This window comes from Scomber scombrus, chromosome 1 (assembly GCF_963691925.1).
Source record: "Scomber scombrus chromosome 1, fScoSco1.1, whole genome shotgun sequence".
Lineage (NCBI taxonomy): Eukaryota > Metazoa > Chordata > Actinopteri > Scombriformes > Scombridae > Scomber > Scomber scombrus.
Window position 1 is genome coordinate 15549295 of NC_084970.1, and position 19554 is coordinate 15568848.

A 19554-nucleotide genomic window follows, 5' to 3' on the forward strand; every position below is an offset into this window, starting at 1 on the left:
CGTAGCATCAGTGTCCGATCAGCGGTAAAAGGAGAGAAGAGCAGAAGAAAAACGGAGCGCCAGTTCGTCCCCCCGCTTCAGCACCGCAGGGAGGAGAGACGCAGAGGAGGAAAGATTCTCCTAAACGCAGTGAGAGCGTCGGATGAGGAGAAGAGGAGAGCGGAGGGCATTGGATAGGGAACACCAAGGAGTGAGTACACACAGAGAGACAAGTTGTCCTCAAACTTGTTCAAAACCTGGAGCAGTTTGTGAACAAGTTGCTGAACTTAACCTCGCAGACTGGCTTCCTCAAAAAACCTATAGATCTTATTCTTATTTAATTAAAGCTATTTAAATGTATTGTATATTTAAAGCACAGAGTTAAATAAAATAGCATGAATTATTTGCCAGACTTGTTCCACTATGTCTCAACAGTATGAGAGAGAAGAGAAGAGTGTGTGTGTGTGTGTGTGTGTGTGTGTGTGTGTGTGTGTGTGTGTGTGTGTGTGTGTGTGTGTGTGTGTGTGTGTGTGTGTGTGTGTGTGAGAAAGTGTTTTAATCCACTGAATACAGCTAAAATACTTTAAATTGCCAGACAACCCACAAAAATGTGTCTCAGGGAACCTTAACCTCTCAACTATTCTACTGTTTCTGTGTCTCACATTGTTTCAAACATTTAATAACTAATTAAAGCTAATTTCACTTTAAACTGAAGGTCACAGCAGGTGTCTGTACTGTATGTTTTGGTCAATAAATTTGAGTGAGTGAATTAAATATATGCTATAGTTGTACAATATAATTTCATGCTTATTTAAACTTAAAAGTTTTCAGGTTTAGGAGTCTCATTTCTCCTCTCTCCTCTACTCTGGGTGACTCTGGACAGATCCGCCTCCTGACTCTCCCATATCTTCTCCTCCTCTTTGCTTGTCTTTACTCCGTCTTGTCATCCCCCTCTCCAGTCAACTCAACCACACACAGACACATTCATACATAGGCTGCACAATATATACTGTGTTATATCATAATTTTATTCTTATTTCTACAGTATGATATTCTTCGTTTTAATTTATCTTTAAAATCACATTGCAGTAATGTAATATCTGTCATTCTCTCATTACATCTGCTGATACATTATAGTCTATTCTTATCTATTTTTATCTGAAAAATACATGAAAATATAATGTTATACAAAATGGTCAATTTATTATTGATAGTACAATATTTTACATTATTTTACACAGTGTATTGCCCAGCCCTATTACATCTAGCTTCTGTTCTCTCTACTTGACTTATGCAATGTTATTTTACAGAAACAAAACAATATTTCCAAAAACAAAGTAAATAAAAGTGAGTCAAGAATCATGAGAATCAACATTTAAACACATATTTAAAAACAGTAGGTCTCTTAGTACATTGATGTATGCCACTCTCCCTCCCTCTCTTTTTCTCTCTTCCCTTTTATTCCCAATGAGGAAATAAAAGCACATTCACAAACAAGTGTTGCAGCATAAAAAGAAAAAAGGCAGAGCATTAAATGTTAGAACATGCATGCTTTTGCCAGCGTCAGGATTTAAAGGCCTTGTTGGTGATTTATTTATAAGGACTTCTAAAATTAACAGCAAAATGTGTCTGACCGGAACAAGAGAGCAGAGACCTGGTGGGGAAAGAAGTGTGAGAAAAAAAATCATTCCCTCTTTTTTTCATTTCCTTTGACAGTGGCAGCTCCAGACTTATTGGACCCTAAATCTGCCACTCACAACACCAAGCCCCGCCTCTCCTTCTCCACAAAGCCAATCACACTGACTCCCCGGGAGGAGAGTGAGGTGAGAGAAAATAGAAAGAAGCCCAGATTTTCAAAGTGATTCTTTTCTCTTTTTTCACTCCTCACATGGCCTTTTAGCATTATAATAGGTCATTTCAGGACACCTCCTGTATGTATGTGGGTTGACTGATCTGTTGAGGTGTTGCAGGTGGTGGCCACAGTGATGAAATGGAAGACGGTGACAGCCATCTTTCTTTTGGTGGTTCTGTACCTGGTGATGGGAGCAGCCGTCTTCAGATCCCTGGAACAGCCTCACGAGAGGTATGCAATCATGTGTTTATCTTTCTGTCTGCCGCACTGACAACGCCAATTGGACATGGCAATCAAAGAGCATAATAATGTCACGTGATGCTATTGGACCCCAAACACTTTTCCCATAGACTTACATTGTGAAAGACACTTCTGTAAATCAACAGATGCATTTTTTGAGCATCACAACCCTGATTAAATGCCTTATTTCACTATGAGAATTTGATCAGTTTGGTCCAATCACATTTCAAAAGTCTTGAAGTTAGCTGGAGGGCTAAACGGGAAGTTAGCGGCCTTGGCTGGCAGAGGTCTCTACTGAGCATGCTCCATGGACGCATGGCTTGTAGAGCATGCCCAATGTGTTTTAATCTGGGTATTTATTTATAATAATGGATTTTTTGACTTTATGAACGACTGAGCAACTTTGACAGTTTGTATCCAGTTTTCTTTACATTCATGATCATACACCTGTTACTGACTGTCTGTCTTCACAACACAGTCATAGAGTTTCTATGTCAGTTTTAAAGCATGTGGATGTGACTAAATTTCCCTCAGTTAATTAAAATAAGACATAAGAGATAATTATATTTCCTACCAGGGAGGAAAACCTCTATTTCAAGCTCTATTAGACAACTACAGCACTGGATAACTGAGCAAGTTATTCTTAAATCTTTATACAAATTTATGCTCTGTGGTGCACTCTACTCGACTTTTGTATCATAAATAATTCTGAGCCTCTCTCACTTTCTCTCTCTCCTAGTGCCCAGCGTTTGGCCATCCTGTCCCAGAAGCTGGAGTTTCTGGCCAGACACTCCTGTGTCAACCAAAGCCAATTGGAGGAAATGGTTAAGGTGAGAAAGATGTCAACTTAACCAGAGGAGGAATGATTTTTTTTAAAAAGAAGAAAAGTATAATGACATGTGAGCCTCTCTTACACCATAAACTGTAAAAAAAAAAAAAAAAAAAAAAGAAAAAAAAAAAAAGAAGAAGAATGTAACCACCTTGACAACACCCACTGGTTGTTGGACTCCGGTTATGAAGCCTTGATTATGCATTTTGACCATCGCCATCTTGGGTTTTTGGAGCCATAAATGACTGTATTTGGACTAGAGGGTTGAGCTGACCATAACACTAATTGCTAGCTGCTATCCTAGCACAGTTAGCACTATGCATTTGCAGTCCATAGTTAACTGTAGTGATGCTAATGCTAATGCTAATTTTTGCTAGTGGAAAACTGGCTTAAAATAAGAAATGTACAACTAGAAAAACTGAACATCCTACTCCTTAGAGGGTCTTCTAGTACAACCAAATGTTGAACAACATTTTTTTTAGGTCACCAAAATGTTATAATTAACTTTTATGGACTGAAAACACATTGAATTAGCGACAGCTACAGCTACACCTAAGCCTTTATATCTAAGTGAATATGGGGTTACATCATGGTTACGTTATCTAACCAATGTTGTTGCCATGGTAGTTGCTTGCCTGTGATGGCACCCACCTGAATGGGGAAATTAGCTATGAAGACCAAAATTTTTTTTTTACCAGGCTGTAAATGTGTTTTTCTACTGTAAAACCCCCTTTTGGAGCCAGTCTCAAGTGGCCATTTGAGGAACTGCAGTTTTTTAGCACCTTAATTTTTCCAGCCTCTTAGATTGACGACAGCTGTAGTGGTTTCAGCACCATGGACAGCGCCTGCAGCTTCAATTCTGTGCACTGGGGAAAAAATGTTGTGTGAAAAAATGTGAAGCTTTTGTTGTTAGTCTAGTTCCCAGTTCTTCAAAAACCAGAAGGCTCTTATATTTACCTGTACTAAATTTCTTAATGCATTCTCTTTGATTACACCACATTTCAAATTTTTTATTTTCACCTCATTCACAGTCACCTAAAACTTTAGTTGACTCTTTAATTTGAACCATCTTTAACCCACTAGAGAGGAAAGCATACAGACAAACATACAAATCCCTTCCTATACCACGACACCACTGAACGTTTTAAAAATATAACCCATTAGTTACAGAAAGAAAGGTAGAAAAAAAGATGGCAAAATATGTGTGTAGGCCATATTGTTGTTTTTCTAATTATTATAATTAAATTTGAAAGGATCCTTTAAACAAGTAAGCTCAACACACAGTTGAGCTTACACAAACCTCTCTTTGTCCCTCTCCAGCAAGTTGTGTCTGCTATCCGTTCAGGAGTAAACCCTGCAGGAACCCTGACCAACCACAGCAGCCTGTGGGATCTGAGCTCTGCTTTCTTCTTTGCTGGGACTGTCATCACAACAATTGGTAGAAAACACACACACACACACACACACACACACACACACACACACACACACACACACACACACACACACACGCATGCACACACGCTGGTGGGTAATGCTTTATATGCATTTGTGCGCACACTCCCTATGAATAACTCTGTTATAGTCGGTTATGTAATAGCTGTAGGAAGTGGACTGTCTTTCTTTTGTCATTGATTCTATACTTGCTTCCATAATCAAACTAGCACACAGTGCTGCAGTGTGTCATGTCTCTTTGCACGACTTCATTCTTTCACTCTCTCAGACTATTCTTCTATTATTGCCTCTTTATTCTATTGCTCCACTAATTCTTATACTTATCTCTGTCTTTTTCACCCTGTCTGTTTGCAGTCATAATTGTTTCCATTAGAAATAAGATAATAGAGAAGTATTATTTACAGCAAAAACCTAGTGCACTTACTGCAGGGTTAGACTTTCCCTCACTCATTCGTACTTGTAGAAGCACTCTGAAGCTGAAATATTTCTGCTTCACCAAAATGTTACTGGTTAAAGTAACTCCCCTTTACTTTTTATGTAAAACAGACAGTAAAATCTGAGGAAAATCAGTGCAAAAAAGACAGAATAAGGCGATGCACTTAAACAAGTCCTTTAAATTTTGTGAAATTCAAGTCAGAAACTTCCTAGATAATGTGTCCAATGTGTGATGTATTCACTGTGAAACAAACACCATTAGACCAAACATTAGGTGATGGATAGAAAACATTTGACTAGTCGCCATGATTCTGATCTCAGGTGATATATTTCCTTATCTCTCTGTCTGTCGTCTCTGCAGGTTTTGGGAACATCTCTCCCCACACAGAGGGCGGAAGAATATTCTGCATCGTCTATGCGTTGCTGGGGATACCTCTGTTCGGCTTTCTTTTGGCGGGTGTGGGGGATCAGCTCGGCACCATATTCGGCAAGGGCATCGCCAGAGTGGAGAAGATGTTTGTGGTGAGTCTAGAGTAACAAACAATTTCTCAAACAAACACAGGAGGGTTCACACAAGTTTTAAGTCTGCAGGCAGAAAGTAGGTAGGTAGGTAGTCTTAAATAATTGACATCAAAGCACTTATGACAATATTATCAGTGACTGCAGCTTTTTTAGCTCATATTTACAGACCTACACCTGACTTTAGTCTAGATGCTTTTGCACAACATATTTTCTATGTAGGTTAAATTGTAGGTGCACGTTTTCAGTAGCAAGATCACTGAACAGGGAAGAATGAGATACTGAGATAGTTAACAGTAGAAGCTTTTTGTGCAAATACAGTCTGTGTGTTATAAATGGTGTTTGTGTTCATGTGCCTGCAGACTTTATATGCAGTGTGAAGAAAACCTTTGGCCTTCATTTACATTTGGATGAATAATTCTGCAGTTGTAAAACAGTTTGAATAGATTTCAGTGCAGCAGGTATTGATTGAACCTTCAAACTGCTAATGATTGATAGTTTTGTTTAAAAGCTAAATTAAAGACTAAAGTTCAGATACTCTTTCAGACTCCAGAGCTCAAACTGAATAAGTAAAATCTCATATTCTTGTTCACACAAATGAAATTGCAAAAAGCAGTTCCTCTTGTAATTATTGTTAATTTATTTGTCACATGCTGCTGTGGACATGCTGTCCATCTGACATCAGCATTAACATGTTATATACATCCCAAAATAAGAGAAACAAAGCTCACACAATTTGTGTTTAAGTTTTAAAAGTTGAAATTACAGTTGTGAATAATTTGCTTTGCAGTCTTGAATGAAATGAGTTGAGAACGTGTAATTCAGAATGATTCGCTCCCTCTGCAGCTCTGAGGGCACCCGAGGGACTCTGTAATACATTATGATTAAGGCTGAGGACGGAGGACAAAAGTTCATTGTGTAAGCGTGTGTGTTTGTGGAAGCCTTATTGCTCTGTGCCCAGATTGTGTGACACTGCTGCATTATCATCAGTGGATACTGTGAATGTCTTTTGTTTTCTACAGCACCCAAAGGACCAATTTATAGGTTAATACAATTACTGCTCACACTGAACTCTGTGTGCATGTGCTAGTCTGTAATTGTTCTCCCCTAAAGCTGTTATCTGTAATTTGTTAAGTTATATATGATTATTCACTGGTATGGTAGAATATTGCTAAGTACAAAAACTGAAATTAAGAACTTTTACTGTTGATTGGAAATGCTTTTCATATGATACTACTGGATGATGCTGATGGGCTTGTGGGCTTGACACGTAGTATCTTAAGGCACACTACCATAATAGATGGGTGGATGTATAGATCGGGCTGTTGGTGCTACTGCTTTGGTCCAGACTGAAATATATCAACATCTATTGGATGAGTTGCCATGAAATCATATACAGACATTTATGTTCCCTAATGGACATACTTGAATGATTTTGGTGATCTTCTAACTTTTCCTCTAGTGCCAACATTAGGTTGACATTTGTTTGTTTTGAGTGAAATATTTGGTGCATACATTCATGTTGCCCTCAGGATGAATTGCACTTAGATGATCCCTTCACTTTTCATCTAGCACCGTCATCAGGTTAAAAAAAAAAATCACTTTTTCCAATACTTTGGTTTACCTTCAAAATTAATAACATTACCATCTGCCTCAGCTGTGCTTTATGTTTAGTGCTAATTAGCAAATGTTAACATTTAGCTCAATACACCACTGTGCCTAGGTACAGTCTTACAGAGCTGTCAACAACTCTAAATCATCAAAATCAGCAACATGAGCTTATTTTTCCTCAGTTTGCTGGATGGCCTTTACTGTCTTATAATGGATATAGGATAGGTTTTCATTTTTATATGAACAGTGAAAGAGGTTAGTCATATCAAGTGGACATCTGCCACATTTACAATCTTTTTAGCACCTCTTTGTGTTTCCTTGGACAGTTTCTCCCTGTTGAGCTACTTATTTTATTAAAAAATATCTGTACTGGATCTGGATTTCTGTCTTTCAAGCACCCTTTTTCAGAGGTCAATAAATAATTCATGATTTACAGACCAGCTTGACGCAGCAATTATACCACACGGGTCCAATAAACTGTGAACACTGAGGGGATGACAAAGCTTCATGTATTTTGTACTTCTGTGACCACAAACATACCAAACAAGTCAGATGGTCATCATCACATTGCTCATTTTCTCATCCTCTGTGTCTCCCTTGCAGCACTGGGACATCAGTCAGACAAAAATTCGGGTCATATCCACCCTGCTGTTTGTGTTGTTTGGCTGCTTGCTGTTTGTGGCGCTCCCAGCAGCCATCTTTAAACACATTGAGGGTTGGTCTGCGCTGGAGTCTCTTTACTTTGTGGTCATTACCCTGACCACCATAGGATTTGGGGACTTTGTAGCAGGTACACACACAGCTAGTGATTGAACGTCAACACTGAAAAAATAACTCATCAGGTGTTTGAAAGGCTCACTATTTCTCTCTGTCTCTGTGTCTAGGTGGTTCGGAAATAGAGTACTTGGACTACTATAAACCAGTTGTATGGTTCTGGATTCTGGTGGGTTTGGCGTACTTTGCTGCCATTCTCAGCATGATAGGAGACTGGCTGAGAGTTATCTCCAAGAAGACCAAAGAAGAGGTGTGTTGGCTATCTTTTTTCTACTTCATCCAGTGGCATTTTCTTTTTTCTGTCTTTTCTTCTTTTTCTCTGTGCAAACCTGTTCATTATTTCCACCTTCTGTATCTTGTTCTCTCTTTCTTTCAGTACAGTGACGTACAAGTTATGTATGCCACTTAGTTACAGAGTCCCTCAACTGTCCCTGCCTCAACTTTTGCCCTCTGCTTAATGTCATTGCAATGATACGACTGTTTTCTAATCCAATTGACTGTCTGCAATCCAAACAAATAAACACAGTCTTAGTCCATTATCGTGATCATCTCCAGAAAAAGAGTATGTTTGGATGATGTGTGATGTAAGAAAATGTAGTCTGAGCTCTAAATATAACATAGGTTATGCAAGTGAATGCAGCTCTTTCCAAATGAATATCAGTACTTATCAGTATTTTACAGATACCTTCATTTTATACTGATTTGCTGGAATTTGTAGGTAATTAACAGTATATTTTAGGACCTTTTACAGAGAGGATGGTGCAATAAATCTTGAGTTGGTTTAGTTGTTAAGTACCCACTCATTATATTTAAAAAAAATACTTAAAAAATTAGACTCTTGACAATTCTTTACCAGACAGAATATACTTTGTTTTCAGTGTGTAGTTTTGTGTGTCAAAATATATTTAAGCTTATTAGATTTTTTCAAACATTTCCTGAAAGTAGCTTCTGTGTATCTTTACTTTTTTGAAAGAATTGTGTAGTGCTCATGAATGAGTGTTAAGAAACTGCCTAATATCCTGATAAAGAATTGTTAAAAGTTTTCACAGGACTGCCTCATTAAAATGATGTTGTGATTAGAGTCAACTGGTATTTAATTCTCTAGAGTTTGAATGGTAGGTTCGTGTGAATGAAGATTTGGTCGCACATTTTATTATCACGTTTTCATTTCTGAACCATCTTTTATCTAAAAAAAAAAAAGTGAATCTTTGGCGAGAACATGATGACATGACATGGTGTGTCCATTAGTTAAACATAATTAGTTGAATGATGCTGTTTGCAACTGCAGCTGTTGAGTGGTGTGTGTGTGTGTGTGTGTGTGTGTGTGCGTGCGTGCGTGCGTGCGTGCGTGCGTGCGTGCGTGCGTGCGTGCGTGCGTGTGTGTTCACTAATGCTCCCCATGGCTTCTCATGCTGAAGTCCTGCTGTGATCCCACATATCTTACTGACCTGTGAAGTGTGTATGCTCTTACCATCAAGCTCTGTGATATAGTCAGAAGTAGGGTCGTTGTTCGAGGTGCGTTTAAGTCAGTGGTGTGCACAGGTTGGTTTTTTGCTCTAAAGTGATACATGAATGGCTCTAAAGCTGCTCCAATCCCCTTCTGATGAGATGTTAGGGCATGTAAGTGTCAGTTAAACAAAGGTTTCAGATAAAGTGTGTGGTTCTCCATCAACTAATCACCACTTTTGCTTGTTTATCAGTATCTGATGATTTTATGCAGATTTCACACTTCGAGTCAATTCGAGACAACTTCAGAAAACACTGATTTGATGTGGATTTTGGGGAGGAAGTGGACTTAAAGGACGGGTTCACAATTTTCACGTCTGTCTTTGCACAACAGTCAGATGCCCAAATGAACATGACTGATTGTTTTAAGACAGACTATTTAAAAATAGTGAAGCTATCCTTTAATTACACTATGGAATTCATGAATGAAAGCTGAAAGAACATCTGGCTGTATTCATACATTGTTAGTGAAGAGCCTCTCGTGCCATCACATACTGATGATGTGTTTGTAACATTAGTACAAAACAGAACGATTTAGGAAATACAGTTTGCTCCCATTGAGGTGGTTTAACTTTAATGGATACATGTGTTTGAAATTTTCTGTCATGAAGAATATGCAAATAATTTAGTGATGAAAAAGCTTCTGGGCTTACTGTCCAATACAGGCAAGTACTAAAGCAATGTTTGTTTAATTTTCTTTAAAACATTTCACTGCCTCAAGTCACAGTGGATTTGTTTTTATATCTATGTGCATGTGAACAGAGTGAAACCTTATTCATATCAGATTTTGAGCTTTCCTGCAGACATACATTTATTTGTTTAATTCATTTAAATTCACTCAACTGATTTTTCATAATAAATCATCTCAAAACTAGGTTCAGCACATCATTAGGTTAGTATTCAGAGAAAAATAACTTAATTTCAACTATTAAAAAATGAATAATAAAAATCCAAGAGCCCACTCTCAACAACATAATCACACTCTGTTCCACCAGCAATATACATATTACCTTTTTTTCCCTTTTTCTTTTAATTTCGTGACATCTGTGACGTCACATTTTCCACAGTTGATGAAAACGCTGTGCAGGCCTGTTTAGTTACAGATACATTATTTTTATGTAATTGAGTTGACTTCCTGGTCAGTGACAGTGTCCTTCTCCATCACTTTTATTCTCATGTGTTTTCTAATGAAAATGTTTATTCATGAAAGTTCATTAAAGGGCCGTGCTGTAGTTTTAGCCAGTTCATTTAAAAGCTATGTGGTAGTAAATTAACCCCAGAGGACAAAGAATGAGCAAGAGCGAATGTCCTAGTCAGCATTATGTGATTTTGTTCATTTCTTACATCATGTAGTTTGCTGTTTGTCAGCTGATCAGTCGAGTTTTGGATGTTATTGATCTCTGCAGTCATCCTCCGCTCTGCCTTCTCACTTCACTTCTCTCTCTTTCTGTCCTTGCAGGTTGGAGAGATCCGTGCTCACGCTGCAGAGTGGACAGCTAACGTCTCAGCAGAGTTCAAAGAAACACGCAGACGTGTTAGTGTTGAGATCTACGATAAATTCCAACGTGCTGCATCGATTAAACGTAAACTGTCCTCGGAGCTGGGATTCAGCCCGGCCTCTGAGCTCACGCTGCCCCGGAGAAGTATGTCGGTCAATTACAACGATGAGCGAGAGAGGAACGAGAAGGAGGCTGGGCTGCAGGGCCTGACGACACCACTCGCAAGAAACGGTGGTTTGTACGTGAATGGGTTTGACCCAGAGAGAGGAGATATCTCAATTATAGAGCACTTCAAGTAGAAAGATGATGGCCAACACTTTTCAACATCTTTCCGATATCACCAACACGCTTCAAGTCATTATTTGTGGCATCAGTGTCGAGAGCAGAGTTGTTATTTGCTTGATGTTTTTATTCACAGATTAAGTAATCATGAAAATGTGGTACTTGGTGACTCCACAAGGGACATCTCCACTGCTAAAGTCCTGTTCAAGAACACTTCAATGGATTTTTGAGAAGAAAAAATCACACTTGATGTTATTGCCTGGAGGAGCACTGTCAAGAAAACCTCACTCAGCGTTTGGGAATGGAAAGATCTTGGAATAAAGTAAATCTTCCCATTGATGTTGACTTGGGTTCAGCATGTATCACTAAAGGAGAAAAGAAAGATGACCCAATATTGAAAAATCTGAAAGACGTCCAAAGGTGCCTGTCTGTGTTTGCAGCACTCCAAATAAATTGTTAATACAAAAGTTATACAATCCAAAATGTTTCTGTTTGGATGCAGAACAACACTGATAGTCTCAGTACTGAAACATGCTGTCAGTACTGTACATGGTGATATCAGACATGTGAAAGTAACAGAACATAATGATTGTAATACAGAGGTGTGGATTTCTACTAAATGACTGTAGACTTTCAAGACATTCAGGCTGTGAAGATGGCAGGAGATTGAGGGTTTTTTTTTCTGATGGACAATCGCTCATAAAAAAAAATTACATGTTTGTAGTTCTGAAAAATGTTCAGTCCTGCACCAAAAAGCAAAACTTAAAAGCATGTGTAGTTAAAACTCTTAAACATTTCATAATTATAATTCAAACCGCTGCATCTGCTGAAACATATTTACAGTTTTACTTATTTTTATTTTACCTGTTTTACAGAGTAGCGCAAAGAAATAAGTTTGTTACGGTGGAATATTATTACCACAAGCCACTATGATACTGCAATGAAGTGCTGTTATATGATTGCATTTCTTTACTTTTGGTGTGTTTTTCCTCCAAGCTTTGGCAGACATGTAGGTAAATGTTCTAATTTACAGACACACACTAGCTAAATAGATGATTCTTTTTTTATATATATGCCATCATGATTCATTTTAAACAGCAGTTTCATATTTACAGCTGCACTAAGACAGGGCACAACGTTATCACCAGCCACCAGCCAGATGTTGGCAAAATATGCAAGTGGCAAGTTAGTTTCACTCACCAGTTAAAAACACTGATAATATACTGATGGGCTGGTTAAATTTGAACATTTACGAGCCATCTGACTGGTGGTCAAAAAAGTTAATTTTGAACCCTGCACTCAGACCTGGCTTATTTTATTCAAACATGCTTTTGATTTACTTCTTGATTTGTTTTCCCAGTAAGATATATCTGTTTTTAAACTGGTTTGCATCTGATCCAGTAACAGTAACTGCAAGACTCTGATCAGTGTGTCACCAATGACCACCATGACAGTAGTACAGTCCTTTTGTAAAGAGCTTAGTAAGTCTTGACTCTGACTGTAGATCTCTTTGTAACGTTTTTATCATGATACATTCATGTCATATTTATCACTGACTTTTCTCAGCTGTAGAGAAGAGGCAGAAGGTGCCCACTGTTCAAAGTGTCTCTCTGATTCTGGATGTACATGTGTCTTTATGAGGAGATTTACCAAACCATTGCTGTGCCTTAAAGTTCTCATTTTGCCAAACTAAAGCCGAGCACAACTAATTGCAAGGTCAACAACTGACGTGACTGACGTCATAACTCACTGAACTCTGTGATGTTGGCGTATAACAAGTTCAACAAAACTAATTCAGTTGTTCACACTAGGGATATTGTGCCAGCCAATACTTTTATGTGTCTGTTATATTATTTGAATGACTCAGTGGATCAAGCGGGACTGTTGCTGTTTTTGTTGCTGGGAGCAGAAAATGTTCATGTTTTTCTGGGAAGCTGTAGCAGTTCTCCATGAAGGATGTAGTGCCTCTTTGAGCCAATCAGTCACAACCATTAAAATGTTAATTTATGTGAGACAAAGGTCTCAACTTCTGGAGTTGTAATAGATAGGACATTTTTGTTATTCATGACATTTGAGATATGGGTTTATTTAACTTCTAAGGCCTCTTTGTAGGTCATCAGCATGAATGTCCACACATCAGACTTCAATGTTGAGACAATATTTTCACCCAAGTTTCAATAAGGACAGTGATGCCAAATATGTGATTCACAAACATATTAACTAACATTAAACTCATTAACTAAAGTAAGATTAAACATCTGACAGAGCTACAGCTTCATGCTTCAGAGTCTGCAGTGTATCATGGTATCATGGTAGGAGGATATGAAATGAAAACAAAAAAATCATTTGCTTCTACTTTTCTGGCAAATGTTTTAGTTTACTCACTGACCTGAAACTGCTATATTTCACAGTGAACACATTTCTGAGTCGTGCTAAATCTGTGAAAACATTTCTGGTAAACGTTACGATTAGAAGGTATCTTATCTTTAACTATCTTTGTCAGTTCTCATACATTTGGTATCATGGAGAACAATGTATCTCCAATTTCCTTATTGTCTGTGGACACGTGTGACCCGATTGCTTTTAAGTGTCAGAAAACTTGTTCTGGGCATCAGTCAAATCATTTGTGTTTGTCTATGTAATAATGTCCCTCTGCAAAGCTAGTCCCAAAGTTACACACACACATAAACACATACATTGAGGGTTCTCTTGTACACCTGCCGTTGAAAATGCACTTTGATTAACAGCATTTGAACGTAACAACATGCCACATCTTTCACAGCTAACCAGTCCATCCAGTCAGAAGGCTCTGATTCTGTTGTTATGTGGCGTTCACTACAACCATAGCAAGAGTTAAACCCTTAGATTAATGATGACATACACAAGGAGTTTGGCAACATCTTCAAAAGTGTCATTCTTTTATCAGCAAGCCACAGATGATCAAGCTGTGAGGAATATTTACAACGTATGATTTAGATCTGAACTTGTACTTTGTAGATTAGGATTGAGAACTTTTAGAAAGCTGTTGAATGAATTAAGTGATTAATGACTAAATTAAAAAGTCTGTAGAGTAGCAGGTGATTCATCATGGTGCTAAAAATGGGCGGATAACAGCAGGCACATTTCTGTACGTGCAGAAATAAGAAAATGTGCTATAAGTATCCAGTCCATTTTGAATTATTTGCTATTTTTGGAACTATGCTCTTTTATCTGACATTGTAGTACGTCTTTTAGAAGTGGATATTCTCAACAAATTAACAAAAATGTAGGAAAGGTCCAGAGGGTATAGCTTATAGGTGATTTAGACTATTTCTTAATAGTGTTTTGAGTTCTGCACTAACTCAAAGGCTGCAATATTCTATACTAACACAGAATGTAAACATTAGTGACGTTACACTGTGTGGTGGCTGGTCGGTTTGTCTTTGCCTTTCTCTCCTTGCTATTCAGTTTGTTGAGATTGTTTCACAGTCATCCTTTTTGTAGCTGTGCTAAAATGAAACTAACTCTGAAATAATGTTCCTCTTTGCCGCTAATGTGCCAGATGTGTTGATGATTTTTATGACCGTGATGATCATGAAGGCTGTGTATTTTTCTACACTGTATGTTTGTACTGGTGGAGCATTTCTACACTGGTGTAAGTCTGTATGAATGTCTGTAGAGCCAAAACGCAAGGTAACAAAGAGTTTTGTACAATATGTGACTTGAAAATATATAAAATTTAAATTCTTTCCCTGTGTGCTGTGTCATTTGTTCAAACTGAGCCAATTTAATCAAAAATATATAATCAGAGCAGCATCTACAAATTGGTGTGAAGAGCTTAATTGTCTGGTTAGTTTCAGAGTTAATCAGAGGATATTAGATGTACATTTTTACTTTTTTACTTTTAAGGTCAACATGATGATTTGTCAACGGATAATCAAACTTAGTGCAGCTGCATTAAGGTGAGCAGATGAGCAAGCTTCACCTAAAACATAACATAATCTCTATGCGCTTAATATCACACAAAAGAGACAAAAAATACCATATTATAGCAAATGCCAAATCAGGAAGCACCAGCAGCTTCATCAGTGTGATGATAAAGTCATTCCCACCGCTGCCAGACATAACTTTGCTCAATAAAGTATTTGGAAGCACATTAATCAGTATCTTCTGTTTCTCTCACACAGTTCACAGCTGATGAACCACTGAGCGATGATTAAACTTCCTGGATGATACAGTGGTCTGATGAGTGTCACTGGCCAGTGACTGCAGGTCTTATGATGCGTGAGGTGAAGTTATCAAAACAGGAAGTGCAGACCAGAATCAACATCGCACAGTCAAACAGCTTCAGTACTCGGGCTCATTTCAGCATGATATTTCCTCTGTTGGAAGAGCCCCTCTCCAGCCAGCAAAGGCTGAGGGAACCGAGAGCAGTCCAGGCTGGAACCACATGATCAGTAATGTGATGAATAAAATATGTCCTGCAAGTTATAAGTGGAGATATGATGCCATATATGGTATATATTTATATATAACAAAAAAGGAGTTGGGTGGACTGTGAGGAGACAGCAGAAAGAAGACAAGTCATAATTCAACACAGGTGCATGCTTCAACACAGAAAAAACTGCATTTTTTTCTATTCCCACAACAAGCCGCTGCTGACCAGAGCTCCTTGAATGCCGTCTGGTCCTATTTGAGTGGATTTTTGGGAGGTTGCATGACTGGGTTGATCAGAAAAGACACGTTGCTTGTTTTTCAGATGTAATTTTGGATGCTTTCAGCACCATAAATGAATCAGTCTCAGCAGCTAAGATCCTTAAACCTCTGCAAATAAAACCCAAACTGTCTGAATTTCCATGGTTCAACATCATTAGGGAAACACACGAAAACATGATTTTGTAATTCGGCTGAACTGACCTTTTAAGAGGAATATGCAATAAAGATCTGGCTCTGCACAGATTGTGGAGCAACCTCATTGACCCTCACTCCATCCTGCCACATCAAGAGTCTGAGTTCAGTAAATTATACTAGCTGCAGTACAAACAGTGTATCTATCATTTTCACAAACATCTATTCACAGAATAGTACTTGTACATGTTACTTTACCTGTAATTTATTTGGGCATATGCCTGGTCTGAGTGTAGCTATGTTTTTCTGTTATTATAAGATATGTTTTTGGCTAATATATTATGTGTGTAACCCAAGTCCAGTGAAGGTGTTCGATTCAGCTCATATTTGTAAATCCTTGATTTTTTTCTATATAACTGCACATTTCACAGATGGCTCAGATGCTGCTACATGGAACCTACAACACTGTGTTATCTTCTTGTTGCTGCAGCTCTATATTTGTAGTTTTGTCCTTGTTCAACACGCGTCTTTGAAAGTAATTTCCCTGAGGGGGGGTTAATGTTTCAAACCATTGCAACTACAGAAGTCAGATGAACTGAAGCGTCCAGCAGCTTTTATGTTGATTCTGTTATAATGGTTTCTATTTTTAGTTCTGTAAATGTAGAAGCAATTCTTCAGTTGTGCTAAAAACGTGCCTTAAAAAAGCCCGGGGAATCTGGTAAACTAGCTCATACTCTGTGTGTCGAACTGAACATTTTATCCCCACAAGTGTAGGGGGAGCAACCATGTGATCATCACAATGGAGCTTCAAGTCAAGCCAGCATGGTCAGCTTTTCAGGCAGCAACTTTATGGTTTTTAAGTTTTTTGTATTTTCTTTTTAAAAATATGTTTTTTAATCATTTTCATTCCCTGTTGCCATTCATTCATTTCCTTTAGTCATCATCTCTCTTCTGCTGTCTGCAGATCTCCAGCCTCAAAGTCTCTTCTCACACAGAACTCAGACATGTTTGCTTGTTAGCTCTGATGGCAGCCAGACAGTCAGACAGAACAACCTGATCTTCTTTTCCCACCACTTCAACAAGAAATGTGTTTCATTTAACCAGCCACAGACGTGAAGTGCTGATGTAGCTTTAAGCAGGCCAATCCATCACATTACAATTATCCAGAAGCATCCATATTTTAAATGTCTTTGAGGCAACAGTGGTGCAAAGGAAAACAGTTTGTATGTTTAATGAATTTCTAACAGAAAGTCTTCATCACAAACTGGTGGCATGGAGTTTGAAAGAATTTACCAGGCAGGAAGGGTCTAACAACAGACACTTGTGTGTTTCATCATGGAAAATGTTGGAGATTGACCCACACCAGGGACTACAATCAGGATGCCTGTGTTGCACTTCATGGAAGTGCAACACTAAATCTATGTAGGGCAGCCTTATTGACAAACTTGATCCAGGTCAAAATAACACCAGGAACAAAGGCAGGAAGCCTTTTTTTTTTTTTTTTTAAACCCCAAAACACTCAAATGCAGCAATACAAAATATTGTACACATAATTAGCAGTCAATGCTATTAATGTTAAATATGTAAGAGTTTATAAAGGGTTTGTAGGTTTTTAAACTACTTACTGGTTAGTAAATTATATGCATTGAACAGAAAGTCTGGATCTACTTCAGATTAACGAAATTTGCACTTTTACAGCAATCTTTACACGTCCATGATAGTCATTACAGATCTGACTGTATTAACAATTACAACACTGACAAATGAACAGAAGGACAAATTAGATGTTGACATGACATCAGAGGAGATTTTGTGTGTGTCAGTTTCATCAAACATGATATCTGTTTGTACTAATTTGAGCAGTCTTTTTTGACAGACTTGAATGGGTTTATTCAGTATCTGTTTTGTTCAGACTATCTGGTGGAATAAAGCAGGATTGTCCACCGTCTGCATTATTATTCATCCTCGCAATTGAAACCCTTGCCACTTAGATCACATCACATGACCTAATACGAGGTATTAAGATTAGAAGCGAAAGGTTATTTCTTTGTATGTTGATGATATTGTTCTTTATTTGAGAAATCCATTCAGCTCCAGTTCTTTAATGAACTCTTTCCCGCTGTCCTGTTCATACACACCAGTCGACACTTCCTGCCAGTGACTCTCCGTTGGCCCTGAGAGCTGCTGCTTACATAGTGTTGCCGGGCGAAGAATGGGACAAATCATGCATACAGCACGGGGATCGACAGTCCATCAGTCTGTCAGTCCCACAGACACACACACACATACATACACAAACCCACTCTCCAGTCTGAGAGCCAGTGATAACATAGCTCAGCGGACACATCTCCTCATTTCCCGTGTCCTCGGCCAGAGTTGGTTCTGGCACCGCAGCTTCCGTTAACAGCTCCAGCCAGAGACATCAGAACAGGACTGTATCCGCTCTGAGGTGTGTGACTGTGTCATCTCCGCTCTGTTCCCATAACCCAGCATGCCCCACTGTCTTCTTGCCCACCGCCAGTCACAGATAGACAGAGACAAGATCTATTGTTTTCTATTTTAATGTATCCTTACTAGGTTTGAGCAGAGCGAGAGGTCAAAAGGTCGGCACACTGACCTGAGCTGAGACATCAATACCTCTAATGCTTAAGTCTATACACCAGAAAAGATCAATGGTTATTGATCCACAGCAGTGTTTCTGAATCACCCAGAGAAAACCCACTAATCATTTCTGACATTTCACATCAACCGCTGCTCCCGTGTCTTGTGTCGTCACAGTCAGTTTGAAGGATGCTCAGTGATGTACACTGTGCATACTGACAAGTCATTTTGATTATTTTTGTTTTCCGTTGAAGGTGAATATCTAAAAGATGAGAGGACTTCAGGTTTGGATTTTGATTAATTGATTGACAGACAATTAATTGGCAACTATTTAGATGATCCCATACTTGTTTTGGTTACTTTTTAAACAAAAATGCCAAACAGTTGCTTCTTAAATTTGATGATTTGATATATTTCTTTTTCATACATGTTTGTAATCTGAATATCTTTGGGGTTTGGACTGTTGGCTGAGCAAAACAAGACATTTAGAAGCATAATCTTTGACTTTGGGAAATTTAACAGGCATTTTTGATTATTTTAATATTTTACAGACAAAACAATTGAGTAATTGAGAAAAATAACATAATCTTATGTGGGCCTATCGGAAAAGGGAGTAATGATAGTAATCTGTCATTACTCCTGTTCCTACTGTTCAGTTGTATGTGTGATGTTTCTTTGCTGTGTCTCAAATGTAGAAGCTGTTAATAAAAGTAAAAACAAAGAGACAGTGATCACTTTCATACCACAGACTAGCTAATTAAAGCCAAACACTGTACACGCAATTACCACACTCCATCCTGAGGAAATGAGTTTGCTGCCCAGTCATCTCTCATATTTATATATTAAACAACACTTGATTGTTTCCTTTATAAGCAAAACATAATGAGGCGTGACTTGAAATTTGTTGTCTAAGGAGCAAAGTGCTTCATTATTAACATGGCTGAGAGCTGCTGGTGTATCGTGTCCTCATTAACTTCTAGACTTAAACCAGGTGTCAGGTGGACTGTCTGTCTCACAGAGGATGAAGAGGATTAAAGACTGTAAAAAATGTTTCTCTGAAAATTAAAATGCAAATCTGATCATTAATTTGCAATGAATTGAACAAAACATTCATCAGGTGAAAGCGCTTCAGTGTTAAAGGGACA

General features: G+C 38.2%; 2 protein-coding genes across 2 annotated transcripts in view; one reads left to right on the forward strand and one right to left on the reverse strand.

Annotated features, from left to right (window-relative positions):
- The window catches only part of smyd2a (SET and MYND domain containing 2a), a 146318-nt gene that overhangs the window by 89180 nt on the left and 37584 nt on the right, over positions 1 to 19554 (reverse strand). The gene's annotated exons all lie outside the window — the stretch shown is intronic.
- On the forward strand, positions 1701 to 10998 carry kcnk2a (potassium channel, subfamily K, member 2a). The gene is given in 8 exon segments (XM_062415982.1): positions 1701 to 1802; positions 1950 to 2062; positions 2811 to 2901; positions 4221 to 4338; positions 5152 to 5312; positions 7524 to 7710; positions 7763 to 7944; positions 10660 to 10998. Coding segments are annotated over 7 exon segments (1176 nt in total). The 5' UTR covers positions 1701 to 1802; positions 1950 to 1964.